Source organism: Ylistrum balloti, unplaced genomic scaffold, assembly GCF_031769215.1.
Source record: "Ylistrum balloti isolate Yb309-2 unplaced genomic scaffold, AGI_CSIRO_Ybal_v1 Utg369858, whole genome shotgun sequence".
Classification (NCBI taxonomy): domain Eukaryota; kingdom Metazoa; phylum Mollusca; class Bivalvia; order Pectinida; family Pectinidae; genus Ylistrum; species Ylistrum balloti.
Window position 1 is genome coordinate 718,842 of NW_026782007.1, and position 15,205 is coordinate 734,046.

Sequence of the window (15,205 nt, forward strand, 5' to 3'; positions counted from 1 at the left end):
TTTCCTTTCAACCTTTCGTAAGAATACAGACATCACGGAAATGTATGGTAATATATGAGGATATGACAAGTCATTGGACAAAACCATACTACTGTCAACGGATGATGACTTGATATCGGAAACAAACCCTCCAATTAATAATTAAGTGTGATATGTAAACGCCACAGGTTGGAGATAGAGTTATTTTAATATCCGAATTTAAATTTTAATCATCATGCTTATTCTACAACTTGTTAAAAAGCCATCTCCGTTGGTTTCGTTTGTAAGAAAAGATCGATATAAACAATTGATATAGGAAATGTAAGAGTCTGTTGTGTTCTTGTTTTTCAACATATGTAGGTATACCAATTTCTATTTATATAAAGCCGATAAATCATTATCGTATCTGAATATTTTGGGCCATTCGTGAAAAGCTTTCGCAGATTACCGTTTTGGATAACGTCCCTACTTACTTTGTGCCTAGTTGGACCAAGAAGAATTAGAATAAGACTATGTCGAAGGAGAAGTAATTTGATGATTTCTTAGTGTTGAATAAGGGATCATAAAGAATGACAAGTTACTCTCATATCTTCAAACGAAATACACATTTAAGTTTGATTTGAAAATAGCATGTACGGCAAACAAGAACCATCATCAAGTTTAGATTACAGTCTTATGAGTTGAATAGAAAGAATTCAAGCAAAATATTTAGCGAATATCATTATGAATACATAATGTATATGAGTCTTACTTTTTATAAGATGGGTCGATAGAAATAACATACATGTTGAAGGTACCTTTGATAAATCAATAGATTACAAACGTAAACTAATAGATTTTAAAATACTAACTATATATTGTCAGCTATAGGGAAATCTCATAAGGAAACGTGTAAATGTAATGGAACATATATACATGTAGAACTTTTCTGTAGGTAGAAGATAAAGTATCAAGGCAATTAACTTGTGTAAAAACACGAGACTGCGATAATATATAGTTTAGGTTGAAACACTAAGAACATCATGGATTCAACAATGATTTACTACTTACCACTTAGAAATCGTCTTTTGTTCAATGTCATACGTAAGTGGGAAAACAAACCCTACCTTTAAAACTGAAGGGTGTATAATAATGGGGTTGGTAGAGAATTTATGAGAATGGGCTTTAATGAGTGGCGGGCGCTGAAGATTTATATGCTGTGTATCTGACGACCAGAGTCTCATGAGGCAGTTTTTAAATATAACGTATGTTATCACTGTACAAGAATCGCTCTTTCAACAAACAAGACAAAAATATATAATGGGTAGATACCACATATATGAGTAATTATAGACAGTTATCGGTATCATGTTTATGGACCTCAAGTGAAGATACAAATTAGCGGCTGAAATTCTGGTGGTACTTTTCCGTTAGTGCAGACAATCACTCATGAATGAGATTTTTAACCCATGGAATTTTGCCATGTAAACTGATGCCATTCTTTCATATTGTAAAGACTTTACTTTGTTTTCTCTCATGGTAGAGAAATCGCCTAGAAAGAATGTTAAAAATGTTTGGGATATATATGCACTAAAACAATATGTATGTGTCACAAACATTGATTTATATTACATTGCCTACTTAAACTCACGTACATATGTATATAGTTTCCAAAACAGTTATAAGAGTATTTGTGAAACTGTTGAACGAAGCCGAAAACAAAATTATTGGACACAATATTTAAACAAGTGCAATACTATTGTAATAATGGGGTTTCCTGTCCCGAATTATAAATACTGAACACCCCCTTATTATTATCGATGAATGCACCGAGTTTTATTATCCGAATTTAAATAAGAGCGAAGTTATGCTCTAGATATAAAATTTCAACAAATAGCACTACCTCTGTAATCCAAGGTTTGCTGGCTCTGAGTACGATGCAGAAATTCTTTCTTTTCTCTTTTACCTATTCTCTTTTTATGCTTCATTTTGGCATTATAAGGTTTAAGCATGTTGATAAATCACTTACTCTCATTTCCTGATGATATCCTAGTATATATAGAAAGTATGTTAAATTCCCACTTTCTAAATATCTATGCAAACTAATACACCCTTTATCTCCACTTGTGTATTTCATAATATTTATAACTGTGTACTTGATAATTGTGTTTGTTAGAAAACAACAATCTCGACGAAAAAAAAGGACAAAAAGACAAAAAGAAAAAAAAATAACATAAAATTCATTAAGTTTTATTACAAATTTCAGACACGTTACATTGCTTCAAATATGTGGTTATAGCTTTTTTTTTTTGTTTCTTCAGTTGACACAACACAACAGCATAAGGGACGTAACTCGATTGTAACATAACTGGCATAAATATTTGTCATACACCTTATGGTAAACATTGACACCAATCATATGAAAATATATGTACACCAAACTGTTTAGATTAGGTAGATACAGTTTAGAAGACTATATATATTCAATACACGCTTTATTAGAGATAACCTTAACAATAAACCATGCAATCACACGAAAACTGCTCAAAAAGTGTATTTTATCCGTTACCGGTATGTTTATAATCTAAATCAGTAAAATATCATAATCCTTCTATATCAATTATTTCGAAACTATGCAAGATTACAGTTTAAATCATGAATGACTTTCCTATATACAGATTCAAATCCCTCTGATATGCAATAACAAACTGTTTATCTTTAAGTAACAAACTGTTTATTAATTCATCTCACTCAGAGCCACACTGTAGTTAACGGTTGTATCAAACTGACGGTAAAGGCATACAAAGTGACATTGCAAGCAGTTTGTTTACTGCGAAAACATGATTATTGAAATATGAATCGTTGAACGAACTAGTTTTTCCCGATTGATTCTGTTCTCAATAATGTTCAGTTTCTCCAGAAAAATACGAGAAATAAATAATTCATCATCGTCACCATCATTGTGGACAAGTTTATTGCCTCTTTTTTGTGTTCACTTTCACTGTTTAAGACCATGACTAAAAACTTAATTGATAGTTTCCGATTCAAATTCTATGTACATAAGTCTTTATTAAAATATCAAAATGACGCGAACAAAAGTCGTTAAGACATAGATGAAAATAAGTTTATAATTCAAGCGGATTTTTTTTCAAAAGAAATACGTATGATGATTAAACCTCTATGAACATGGGAAAGACGATTTCCAGACACAGTCCCCGCTGCATTTGTCCTCATCCTTAACCTTGTACCGTAACAACACATTACAAGTTTTCTGGTACATATTCTTACCTGCGTCACATGTAATGAACATATGACATCCGTTAGGATGACTGTACGAGCAATTCGCTTTTCTGCTAGCACAAAAAGCTGAAACAGAAGGACAAAATAAATGTTGTATTCGATATATGTGAATGGCGGCCAGATGTCATATAATTGAATTAATTAGGGTAATTAAGAACACAAGTGTAATATTATAAATGTAAATAATGTCATTTCCTATTAAAAATTATTACTGTTGAATCATATATCAGCTTATATACCATGGATATCAATATTCATACATTTCAACTACATTCTAAAACTCTTTATTCTAGGACTCGTTAAGTATGCCGCTGGTCCTATATGAGAAAAGTTATGTGTCAGCAGATGTTGCTTAACACTAACCAGCAATATATATATACCGATTGAATAAAGATTAAAATCAAATCTAGGTTACGAGGTTACATTTATTACATTTATGATACTTACATTGTTCACACAGGTCTGTGTTGACACATTTCTTCGTGTCTGTAAACGTCGGAATGTGACTCCCGCATTCCTCTCCGGTAAATTTGCCATCACATGTCCTATTCCTGATCCTTATTCCAGTTCCACAAGAGAAGCTGCAATCACTCCAGTCTCCCCAACTATCGTAACACGTCAATTCTTTACAAGTTTTTGTTTCAAAACTCATCCCAATACATTTCCCGCCAGCAGAGTCGTCACAATCCCTATTTCTATGTAACGTCCCTTCACCACACGAAGCAGAACAGTCAGTCCATTCAGACCAGGTGCCCCAGGTACCAGGTGGGGGACAGGAAACATCGCCACAGGTTGACGTGGTAGAGGCAGGTCCAACACAGTTTTGGCCTCCGTGTTTAGGAGGAGGATTATCACAGTCCCTCGATCGATTCCTCATACCACCACCACATGTGGCAGAACAAGCACTCCAGTTCTGCCAGGAACTCCAGTTTCCGTCAATGGGACAGTGTTTTAGCATACATTCTTGGTCGTCAGTATCGTTACCTTCACATACCTCGCCACCAAACGCCGGGAACGGATTATCACATGTTCTATTGCGGGTTATGATGCCATCGTCACAAGAAGTAGAGCAAGAACTCCAGGGAAGCCATTCACTCCAATTCCCATTCACAGGGCAGTGGGTAAGCGTACAGTTCTGTGTGTCTGATGCTGATCCTTCGCAGTCATTTCCACCAAATGAGGGAGGAGGATTGTCACAGTTTCTGCTGCGTATCACGGTACCGTTACCGCAAGTAACAGAACAGGCACTCCATGGCTGCCAGTCAGTCCAAATTCCGTTAATTGGAGGATTCCCCACAACTAGCAAACAATGTTATCAATTACAGTCTTGTACTCATATATGATTGATATTTGTCCATTAACATGAACATGTTATGCTACTACTGGCCTGAAAATGCCATTGTCTTGATCTATCGGATTTGAGAAGAAGTCCGTTCCTATCATATAATGATTCGTTTAATTCCAAAGAATTATACTTTGATTACCCATTACTTTAAATTTCATAAACTTAAAGTTCATAACGTCTTTCTTAATTAGCATGAAATAGGAACTATTGAAAGAAAGGAATATTGTAAACATCGAAGGAAACCATAATTGTGATGAATGTAATTGATGCTACAGTTATGGGATTTTTTTTTACAAAAACATGACATGCCTAAGTCAGCTATATTACCGAAGGAATAAAATTTAAGTAAATATTCTTCATACTTTTGCTTGTATTTCCTTCTTTGAGAACCACAGTAGTCAATGAAGCGACTGCGGCTACGAGCAGAACCAAAACAAGTACTACTACAACAATTATCACCAGGCGAGTCTTCTTCTGAAATAGAGAATAACATCGATTACCGTTATGTCTATAATTTTGTTTGTCTATTTGTACATGGTGAACAACAACAACAACAACAACAACAACAACAACAACAACAACAACAACAACAACAACAAACTAAACAATAGCAAGTGAAGTGCAATCAATAACTCGAATTCGATATAAACTCGGGTATTCTGGAGGGATAAGCGTATTCCTCTTTTACCACGTAAAACCTGGTCAGTCAAATTGAGTCACGTTCCTATATTAAAAGAAGGTATCACAATGTTGGCCGTAAAACTGGACTATGATCTTCATCGATCTGCATCTCTCGTCACCGTATTGTGAGTTTATTTGACAAATGTGGATATCTTGCTCGAAAATTATATAAACAATATCAACCTCTTCATGCCTATATAGGGTACTGGATATAGTAATATCGTGTTGTTATTTCAGTGAGCGATTGCAACGACTACGTCTCCTGTCACAGAAAGCGTTCAAATAGAATGTGATGTACAATTTAAATTGGTGACAACTAGGTATATACAAGCAATGAAAATATCGACATATTAGCTGAAACTATAAGATCATCTCTTCATCGATGAGTAATTTATTGTAACCTATCAGGCTAGAAAACACGTACTTCTTGTCATAATGTGCATCTGCATTGTAGTTTTGTTTTTTGCATAAAAAATATGGATGACAAGTACATTTTAAGAATGATCAATTGCACCCTTGCAAATATTGACGATTTGCTTTACTCACCTTTGATGGTTCTGTAGCTGCTGCAGTTGGTCCAGGCTGTGGATAACAAATATACTGACCATTAACGTTGTCACGTTAAATGCTTTAAGTTTGGTATACACTTCCTTTCGTCAAAAGAATTAAAAGACAAAAATGTCATTGGCATTATATTTAAATTCGATTGGTCAACACTGGTCAAATACTGACAAATCTGGAACCTTACTTCAGTGGTCTAAATAGATTAGCAATATCACAATATAACGTTTGCAGCAATATCAAAAACCATTCACAAAACTGATATAATTACGTCATACTTCTATAAAATGTCGATGATTAGTCTATTAGCAAAACAAGTTCCTAGCTGGATGAAGATAATGACATAAGAGTTCATTATCTCTTAATCACAAAAACAATAATGTATTATGTCAGACCTATTTAATTTAAACCTTTGCCGCCATAATTTCACAAGTATAGAACACGAAGTTTGGGTACTATGGAGTAAAATTTAAAATGCTATTCTGACGAAGAATGAATAATTTCTTTAAAAAAACACTTCCTCAGTGATCAAGTGCGATATTTTACCCTCTAACTTTTGCCAATGACAACAAAACTCTAATCATTGTTTGAATTGTATGTGTTTCATAAGTACAAATACACGGAAAACAAGCAAATCTGAGGGAGTGACACCGATAGTACATACATTTGATGGTTGTACACCTCCGATCACAGCGTAGGTTGATGCTTCTGTCAGTAACTAATAAAAAACATAAACATTATTTATGAAAAAAGAACTGAACACATTATATCAGCATACATTTCAACGTCCGTCGAAGATTCCTTTTAAAAATTTTCCTAAAGACACACAAGTGAATAGCATTCTTTAATACAAAGTTAGAGTTAGATACAGTTGAGCCAGTTAATCAGAGGCAATAAGTTAAATTGCATCGTACAGATGCTTGTCTTCTAGGACTCGTAAGTGGTGCTATAGGCCTAAATATTTAAATCTATGATACAACTTCAGGAAATCAAAGAACAAAGATATTTAAAAATGTCAAATGGAAAAGTATACTAACGTTACAACTTTGTACATTTCAGACATGATTAATGATTTCAGCAGATAGTCAATTACATGTGTTGACATTTATTTTAAACCGTGCCACTATGCGAATGCATTAAAACGTGGCATGCCGGGCATGGAAAACCCCGAGGACTAATAGTCCACCAGTAGTATCTGCTACCTGCAATCTCAAGGAATGTACAAACGACACGCAGGTGACAGCAATATTACTCTTTTTATCTCATTGCATAATACAGAAAACACATTTAAATGAAGGATGCAACTGCGTACACCAGTGACACTAAGTGTTTTTCTTATCACATAAATTGTCTGAAGTGCATTACGTAGCTTTAAGGCATTGTTCATGAAATAAAATCTTACGTGGGGAGTCCCAATTACCCTCATTCCGAACACTGATCAACCGGCTTTCACAAACCCAGTTCAGTCCTGTAAAGCCCATTTGACCTCTAATTTGAATTCACAATGTTCTTACTTAAAGATTTTCGTGTGCTTATCTGTTTGATTTTTTATTTATTTATTTTAAAAAAAATTTTTTGTCTTGTCATAAGATACATTTTATCTTATCTATTTTAATTTTCTTTTTCTTGAAATATTCCTTTTTTGTCCATGTGTTTCAAAGTGTTTTATTTCGTTTTACAAAAAAGTAACGCACTTTCATTCCCAAAAAGACATGGTAGAAAAAGTGAGGTATAGGTAGGAGTTAAACATTTAAACGAGATTTTTTAAAAAGATTCTTTACTACGTCATCAGGTATTTAAAATTATTTTCATTTACTTTACATCTTGATTGTAAAAATGATGTTTTGGAAAAAATATACTTTATTTTACAATCAATATAAGATACTTATTACTGAACTAAATGTCACCTTTCTTAAACAAAAATGGCACTAGTACAACAGATATAATGTGTTGATGGTGACTTCTGTGAATGTGCCAACTAAAGAAGAACGTAATGCAACTCAGATATAGAATACTTACTGAGGAATGCGATCTCGTGGAACTGAACTGAAAGAAAATATTACGGGGATTACTCCTGTGTAAACATGAGCGATATAAAAGCGAACCAAATATTCTTGGAATGTTTACTTCAAAGTTCACAAAAATATCAATATATATGGATATTTCAACATGGATAACATTTACGATTTATTCTTTATTGAAACTTCCTTTGACATATACCTTGTCAGCAGAACACTTTACATAGTCGAAATTGATATAGTCGTAGGGATCTTCTTTGGTATCAGGTAAATTCTGAGTTGGGTTGGGCGTCATTGTAGGCTTACTGACAAACCCCTTGTTGTCATAGTGTCCAACCTTTCCCAGATCAAAAGCCTGAAACCAAGCAATGAGCTGTTTAGTATACATACGTGAAAAAGTACAGTTTGTTCTGAACGGCAGATAATGTCAATCACCGAAATATGGGCATTACGAGATAGTAAATGAAAACACTGTATCAGGTAGGTTAATCGACGTGTCAATCATCGATTAGATATGAAACGTTTGGTGAACGAGAGTATTACATAATCTTTTATAGATTCTTACCTCTCAATAACTAGAAAATGTCTGAGATGTAAACTAAATCGTTATTTGTCACGACTCCATCAAATAAGACACAATTCCAAACACAAAGTCATTATGCTCCATTTATTGTAAGAAAATTATTAGTATTTTTATTTATAACATCATTATCTACCTTTTGAGCTTATAATTGACGCACGTAAACAATTAATCTTTGTCAATATCTTACATCTAACACTTTAGGATATTAATATTATATATTACAAAATAACAAATAACAAATTGATTGTTTTAAACAGGTCCTATTTAACACTATTTCAGAAATTGCAACGAGACACAAATAGTCTTTTCGTAGGCGTTTTTATCAGTCAGACATTGAGCGAGTTAAACAAAAAGATTTTATTCTTAAACTGATCACAGAGGAATGTATTACTTGATATTCATATTTAATAACTGAACTAAATTTAACAAGTCACCAGAGAAATATGGTGGCCACAATTGGACAAGAACTACATATTATTAACCATCAATGATAACCTTTCCTGATGAGCGTCTCACCGAATATAAATTTATTTTCCAATTCCTTTAACAAACATACAGTTATTGCGGTTATACTATAAAAAGTATCGCTTTCGAAATAACCGATAAACACTTAGTAATCTGTGAAAGTTAATTAATGATACTGGAAAACATTGAAGAAAAAATATTATTGTAAGCTAAGAACATGAATTATAAGCTTGATATTAAGGAAATATCTTCTGTTATCCGAACACGTTCACAAATTCAAATTGATATTATAAATGCGTAATGTTTCTTACCTGATCATCCTTTTTCTTCAAGTATTCTTGCATTATTTTCTTTCTGAAAGTGAAATTGAAATTATACATTAAATTAGTCTGTTTGGAATGTAAATAAAGCATTAGCATTACTACAAACATTTATCCAAAAATGAATTAAGGAAATCTTTTGTGCACTTGAAAATTAACGTCTTTTTTCATTCAGTACATGCAAACATTTCCAAGTTGGATTTTTAAAAAAATATTTGATAAAACATTGTTTCAAATTAACTAAAATTTAGTTACAGTTTGAGTCAGTATCCTTTCAGGCCTTCCACACTCCCGATTTCTCCAAGCTATTAACGCATATGGAAAACCACAAGCGTCAAAATAAACCTTACGCACACTTCCTTGTCATTGCGTAACTGTAGCTTGTATGGAGACAAATTACAATCTAAGCATTAACAGGTGTAAACCCGAAGACATATATCAATATATAGTGTGTTATTCATGTTTATTGTGTCACGTTTATATTGATTTTCTGCAAAAGGCACAGAAAAAGTTGTTATCAGGAATTTGAATCTAGCAAGGACATTTTCTAAAAAGGACTTGAGTATTGATACACGACTTTCGGGACCAAATAAATTGCTTATAAAATCGATATAAATATTTAAGGTCGGGTGATTCACCAATATTTCCCGCTTATTACGCTTTATTCTATAATAACAAATAGTAATGAGCGCAACCTGATTCTACACAGACAGGTGTATGTATACTCATTACAGCAAACAGTCGGGTCTCTGGACAAGGTCTAATTAAAACAGATATTATGTTCGATTTACCACAGTAATACATGTATCGAGGAGCACACACACGTCAGACAATCGTTACATGACCTGGCATATCGAGAGAAGGTCCGAGACGACATATAGGGCACATGTCAGGCGTACAAAAGGTAGTCACTCGTCGGTAGTCGATAGTCGATAGATGGACGATGCGTAACTTTTCATGGTAACACCACGAATCATAGGCTTAGCGTTTATAAGGACAGTAAGTACAAGTATGTCCTCATATCAATCCCATGGTGTAGAGTGTAAGCAGCGCAGTAAGCAACTTCAGTGTCTAGGATTACTGCTGACACAACTGAGGAGGGCATTGTAACATCCATCGTTGTATTCGCAGCTAAAGGAGGCATCAAAGTGACTTACGTGAAAATAATTAAATGTTGGGGTGGAGAAGAACCAACATATACTGCCAGGCTAAACATTCTAGGACGTCATTTTGAAAAGACAATTAACCCATCATTCTGACCTTAAAATGTCCTTGTGCCCGAATGAGAATACCGTAATCGATTCGATGGTATTTTGTGCCCAATTCATTCAAACATGTAAATTTTGTGGAAAGCGCCTTGATAACATAATTGTTAATTTTTTTTTGTTCAGTTCCCAGTTCTATTTATTAGTCGGGACAAGTTATCAATTTATCTTTTTAATTTTCTAAACGTTCAGGGATATGTTTTTTGACAATTTAATAGACCATCAAACATCTAACTTTATTCTCGTTTGCAAAAGTGATATAACACTTGATAAAGAAAGGTGGTCGACTGATGCTAAGTATTGCAAATCATGTACATTATATGTTAAAAGAAATTAATAACGTCATAAATATGTGAAACAAAAAGATTGACAACATAAAATACTACCTTTTAAATCTTATAACGAAGAAAGGAAGTCTGTATGTCTGTCTTTAACTCACCTACGTTCTGAAAGTAAAATTGAAATTATACATATAATTAGTACAGTATTTAGGTCTAGAATGTATTTATAGTATCAGCATTGCTACTTATAATTATCAAATGATGAATTAAGGAAATCTTTTGTGCGCATGAAAATTAATGTCTTTTTTCATTCAAAACTTTTTCATGCAAACATGTTTTTATTTATTTGATAGATAAACTAAAATTTTATCAATTTTTTGAGTCAGAATCCTTTCAGTCCTTCCACATTCTCCTGATTTCTCCACGCTTTAACGTATATTATACGTGATTATAAACCTTATAGAAACTTCCTGGTTGTTACATAACTTTTTCGTGTATGAAGTATCGGAGGTGAAATACAATCCAAGCCTTATCAGCTGTTATCCCATAGAAATATATCACGAAAAGTGTGTGCTCTCCGTCACGTAGATATTAATTTTCTGAATAAGTACAAATCAATCAGTTATCCTATACTGAAAGGATAAAGAAACGCAGGGTAATATTTATTCCGATATTTTGAAAACGCGTTCTCCAAATAAAGTGAAACTTTGTGGATTGAGTAATTAGGTCATATTACACCTTGTCATGCATCGAAAATTTAGTCACGGTACAGTGCGCAGCTCTGGTAAATGGAGGAATGAGAAAACAAGAATCTCGTGCACCGTGTTGTTCTGGTCTCATGCAGCGTTGGTCAAGTCACTCTTCGTTAGTCTTAATACAGACCAACTGCTTCCATAAAATTAATTGAGAATTTGATTCGTTTTAAGAATGGCACGACTCACAGAAGTTCAGAGGGGTCAGGCCATTCAGATGCTGATGCAAGGACAGTTGCAAAATCAGGTTGCTAGGCACTTTGGTGTTAATGTTTCCCCCCATAGAACGTCTTGTAAGACGTCTTCGGGAAACTGGGCGATTGGCCGATCGACCTAGGTCAGGACGTCCGCGCGTAACGTCACGACGTCAGGATCGCTATATCGTCGTCTCTCATGTGCGTAATCGGCGCCTTACTGACGTTGAGAGTGCACTTAATGTTAGTGGAAATCATGGGCGTCCTATAAGTTCAAAAACTGTAAGGAATCGATTACGAGAAGTTGGTGTAAGAGCACGTTGCCCCTACGTAGGTCCACACCTTACCCCTGCTCGACGTCAGTGTCGTATGGCCTGGGTCGCTGCACATGCTCCGCGACGGTTTCCAGTGAGGCAGTGGAGACAAGTTTTCTTCACGGGCGAGTCTCGATTCTGTCTTTATCGATCTGACGGCCGTCAACGTGTCTACCGACGTCGTGGCGAACGTTTTACGTACGCTTGCGTTGTAGATGGGGATAGGTTTGGGGGCGGTTCAGTAATGGTGTGGGGAGGAATCTCATTCGGGTTAAAATGATTATTGATGGCAATTTAACAGCAGCTAAGTATAGAGATGAGATCCTCCGACTCAATATTATCCCTTTCTTACAGCAGCATAATCTAACCCTCCAGCAGGATAATGCTAGGCCCCACATAGCAAGGATTTGCCAAGTCTTTTTGGCCAACAACAACATTCAACCACTAGATTGGCCGCCATATAGCCCTGATTTATCCCCAATCGAGCATCTTTGGGACCAGTTGGATAGACAGGTTCGAAAGCGCCAGCCACCCCCTGCTACTCGAGAGCAGTTGACCAGAGCTCTGATCGAAGAGTGGGACAACATCCCCATACGACGGATTAACGCTCTCATGAACTCTATAACCAGAAGAATAAGGGCCGTGACCACAGCAAACGGCGGACACACAAGATATTGATGACTCAGTTCAATTTCAATTTAAAATCCTATGGGTCCATTCAATTTAATCGTTAGTACCTCTAAACCAATTGCCAGATGCAAAATACAGACTTTTAAGCTTTAATTTATCTGTAAGTATACAAAATTTCGTTTTAAATGAAGCCCGATATCATACTTAATTTCTGGTTTAAAGTTCACCCTGCGTTTCTTTATCCTTTTAGTGTATTTGACAGAGGGTATGTAATCAGAAATAAGAACATAACAAGGACATTTTCTAGGATTAAATTAAGTAGTGACACACGACTTTTCTACTGTTTAGGAACAACTGAGTTTTATAAAATCTAAATAAATATTTTTGGTTTAACCCTCCCCATTGATCTGGTGACCTTGATATACAGTCGATTGACTTATTATTGTGTTTCCGCTTAGTATGCTTTATTCTATAATAGATATTTAACTATTAGATATTCAACATTTTAAGCATTTAGCAGTGATATGTGTTTGCTGTATATTCCCATTTCTATTGATGGGAATGATGACAACTGAAAGTTAGTACTAATTTTGCGGAAACCATGTAAGAAAACTTATGTGGTTATCAAAACAAATATTTTTGCGCTTGGGTGTACTTAGGATTATGGGTGTAGCACCGTACATACACGCGCTAAAAACGAAAATAAACATCGGAGCGCGGAAAGAAAGACAGATGGACAGACTACCTGGTAAATATAAGTAAAAATCATCCTCAATGTGACTCTCATACATACGAAGGGTGTAACTTAGAGGAGAATACGTTTTTGATTGACAACGAATGTGACGATACTTAGCAGCGTATATTTGCATACTCTTCAGGTAAAAATGTATTTCTACCTTTGCAGTGGCAATAAATTTAATATATTGCCCCATTACTTCGTGAAATCTTATCTCACCAGGTGATTCATTCAAGGATTCTTTGCCAACGATCTGCATTATTGAGCTATCACACAGACCTTTGATCCATCGAACCTGATAATATCACGATATGTCTACAGTCGTTGCTAAACACGACTATTATTCAAGTATCAGAAACACAATTGTCAATAAAAATGAAAACCTATTGTATCGAGAGTCCCGTATGGCATGTTTGCATAAAGTCGTTTATCATTATTTTAACTACATCACTATAGTAATGAGAGTACAGACTATGCAGTTAGTATCATTGATAAAAGTAGTCGCAGGTCTTTCTAAAAATGTAATCAAATTATATCCTGACTACCGTTTCAAGCATTTGGTTACAGAGAGACAGAGGATTCCATGAATGTTTTTGCTTCATCAAAGCCGTATATTTAGGGAAAGAACTAGTTGAAAAACCTGTAAGATAAAACATATTTGATACAGGGTATGGTACTGTACTTCCTTGGATTAGGCTGATCACTGTTGATTAAATGCTTCTGGTATATAATTAAAAACTCTATTTATTTTACAACTATTGCGAAGCAAGTTTTTGAAACTTACATTAATCACTCTTGTAGGCTCGGATGGTAATTGGTAACCAAATATTCACTAGATGGTGTAGAAGATGTGGGTGGTACATTGTTCTTCATGTAGGACAAAACTAACCAAAATGTTGATACTCTTTAAAAGGAATGACAAAAGACAGTGATGGAGGATATAGAGGAAATATATGTACATCGGTATTTGCATGTGCTTTTATCACTAAAAGGTATAAGTCATTGTGTAATTAATAAATTCAGAAATTGATGGTAAGCTCAAGACAGCACTTGAAAACTCCTACTATTTCAAAACAATCTATCTGTATATAAGACAAAGACAAATATCATGCAGGATACAATACTAAAATGTGACGGTAGGGTTTGCTACCGTTTTTAATATTAGCGGTTACGAAGCCGATTTAAAGGGAAAACTGATGTAATGTGTGTTTATATAAATCAAATCCACATATGAATGTTCAAGAAGAGCATTTAAGCTGTTATGTATTAAACTAGTCATTGATGTCTTTTTGTAGGATATAAGGTTAAAGCAATATGTCTGTTATCTTATATGAATTAACATACAAGGGTGGATAGACTATCGATTTGTCAATACCCAAGGACGTAATCTGCTTTAAAATCATACGATTGAGCGGAATTTATGTAAATCAATGGTAATTATTATATTGCTTACAGTATTCAATAAATATAAAACAAAATGGTTCTATTGAAAAGCAGATATACGCATGATATTAAATGCTGAACACCAGCAAACTAAAAATGTTAAGGACACCAAAAATATTCCCAGCGAAAGACGAGAAAAGACACAAAAGAAAAAAACACATGAAGATATCAAGATGTCAACATAATCAAAATCCAAACTCAAAGTCATTTAAACTAGGACAAAATATGAACATAAATGTAAAAGGAAAAAAGTCTATGTGTGCCGGATGAGTCTTCTGCTTCAACCGCCATGTAAACCGAAGCCAATCAAAGAAAGTAACGTCACGTTCTCAAATGAGAACAAGGTATAAAACAACGGA

General features: G+C 34.6%; 1 protein-coding gene across 1 annotated transcript; it reads right to left on the reverse strand.

Moving 5' to 3' along the window:
* Positions 1 to 3,136: 3,136 nt before the first annotated feature.
* On the reverse strand, positions 3,137 to 9,255 carry LOC132545860 (hemicentin-1-like). The gene is made up of 7 exons (XM_060209532.1): positions 9,223 to 9,255; positions 8,066 to 8,218; positions 6,510 to 6,563; positions 5,831 to 5,866; positions 4,966 to 5,077; positions 3,706 to 4,557; positions 3,137 to 3,324 (listed from the first exon to the last, which is right to left on the reverse strand). Exons 1-7 carry the CDS (start codon positions 9,253 to 9,255, stop codon positions 3,137 to 3,139), a joined length of 1,428 nt encoding a protein of 475 aa, XP_060065515.1.
* Positions 9,256 to 15,205: the final 5,950 nt, after the last annotated feature.

Bases quoted from the DNA above. Each gene is read 5' to 3' on its own strand.
- LOC132545860 (XM_060209532.1), bottom strand. From the start codon at position 9,255: ATGCAAGAATACTTGAAGAAAAAGGATGATCAG. The intron at 4,558-4,965 runs GTATGAAGAATA...ATTGTTTGCTAG, and splicing joins AGAAGGAAATACAAGCAAAA to TTGTGGGGAATCCTCCAATT. The intron at 3,325-3,705 runs GTAAGTATCATA...CTTCTGTTTCAG, and splicing joins CACAGACCTGTGTGAACAAT to CTTTTTGTGCTAGCAGAAAA.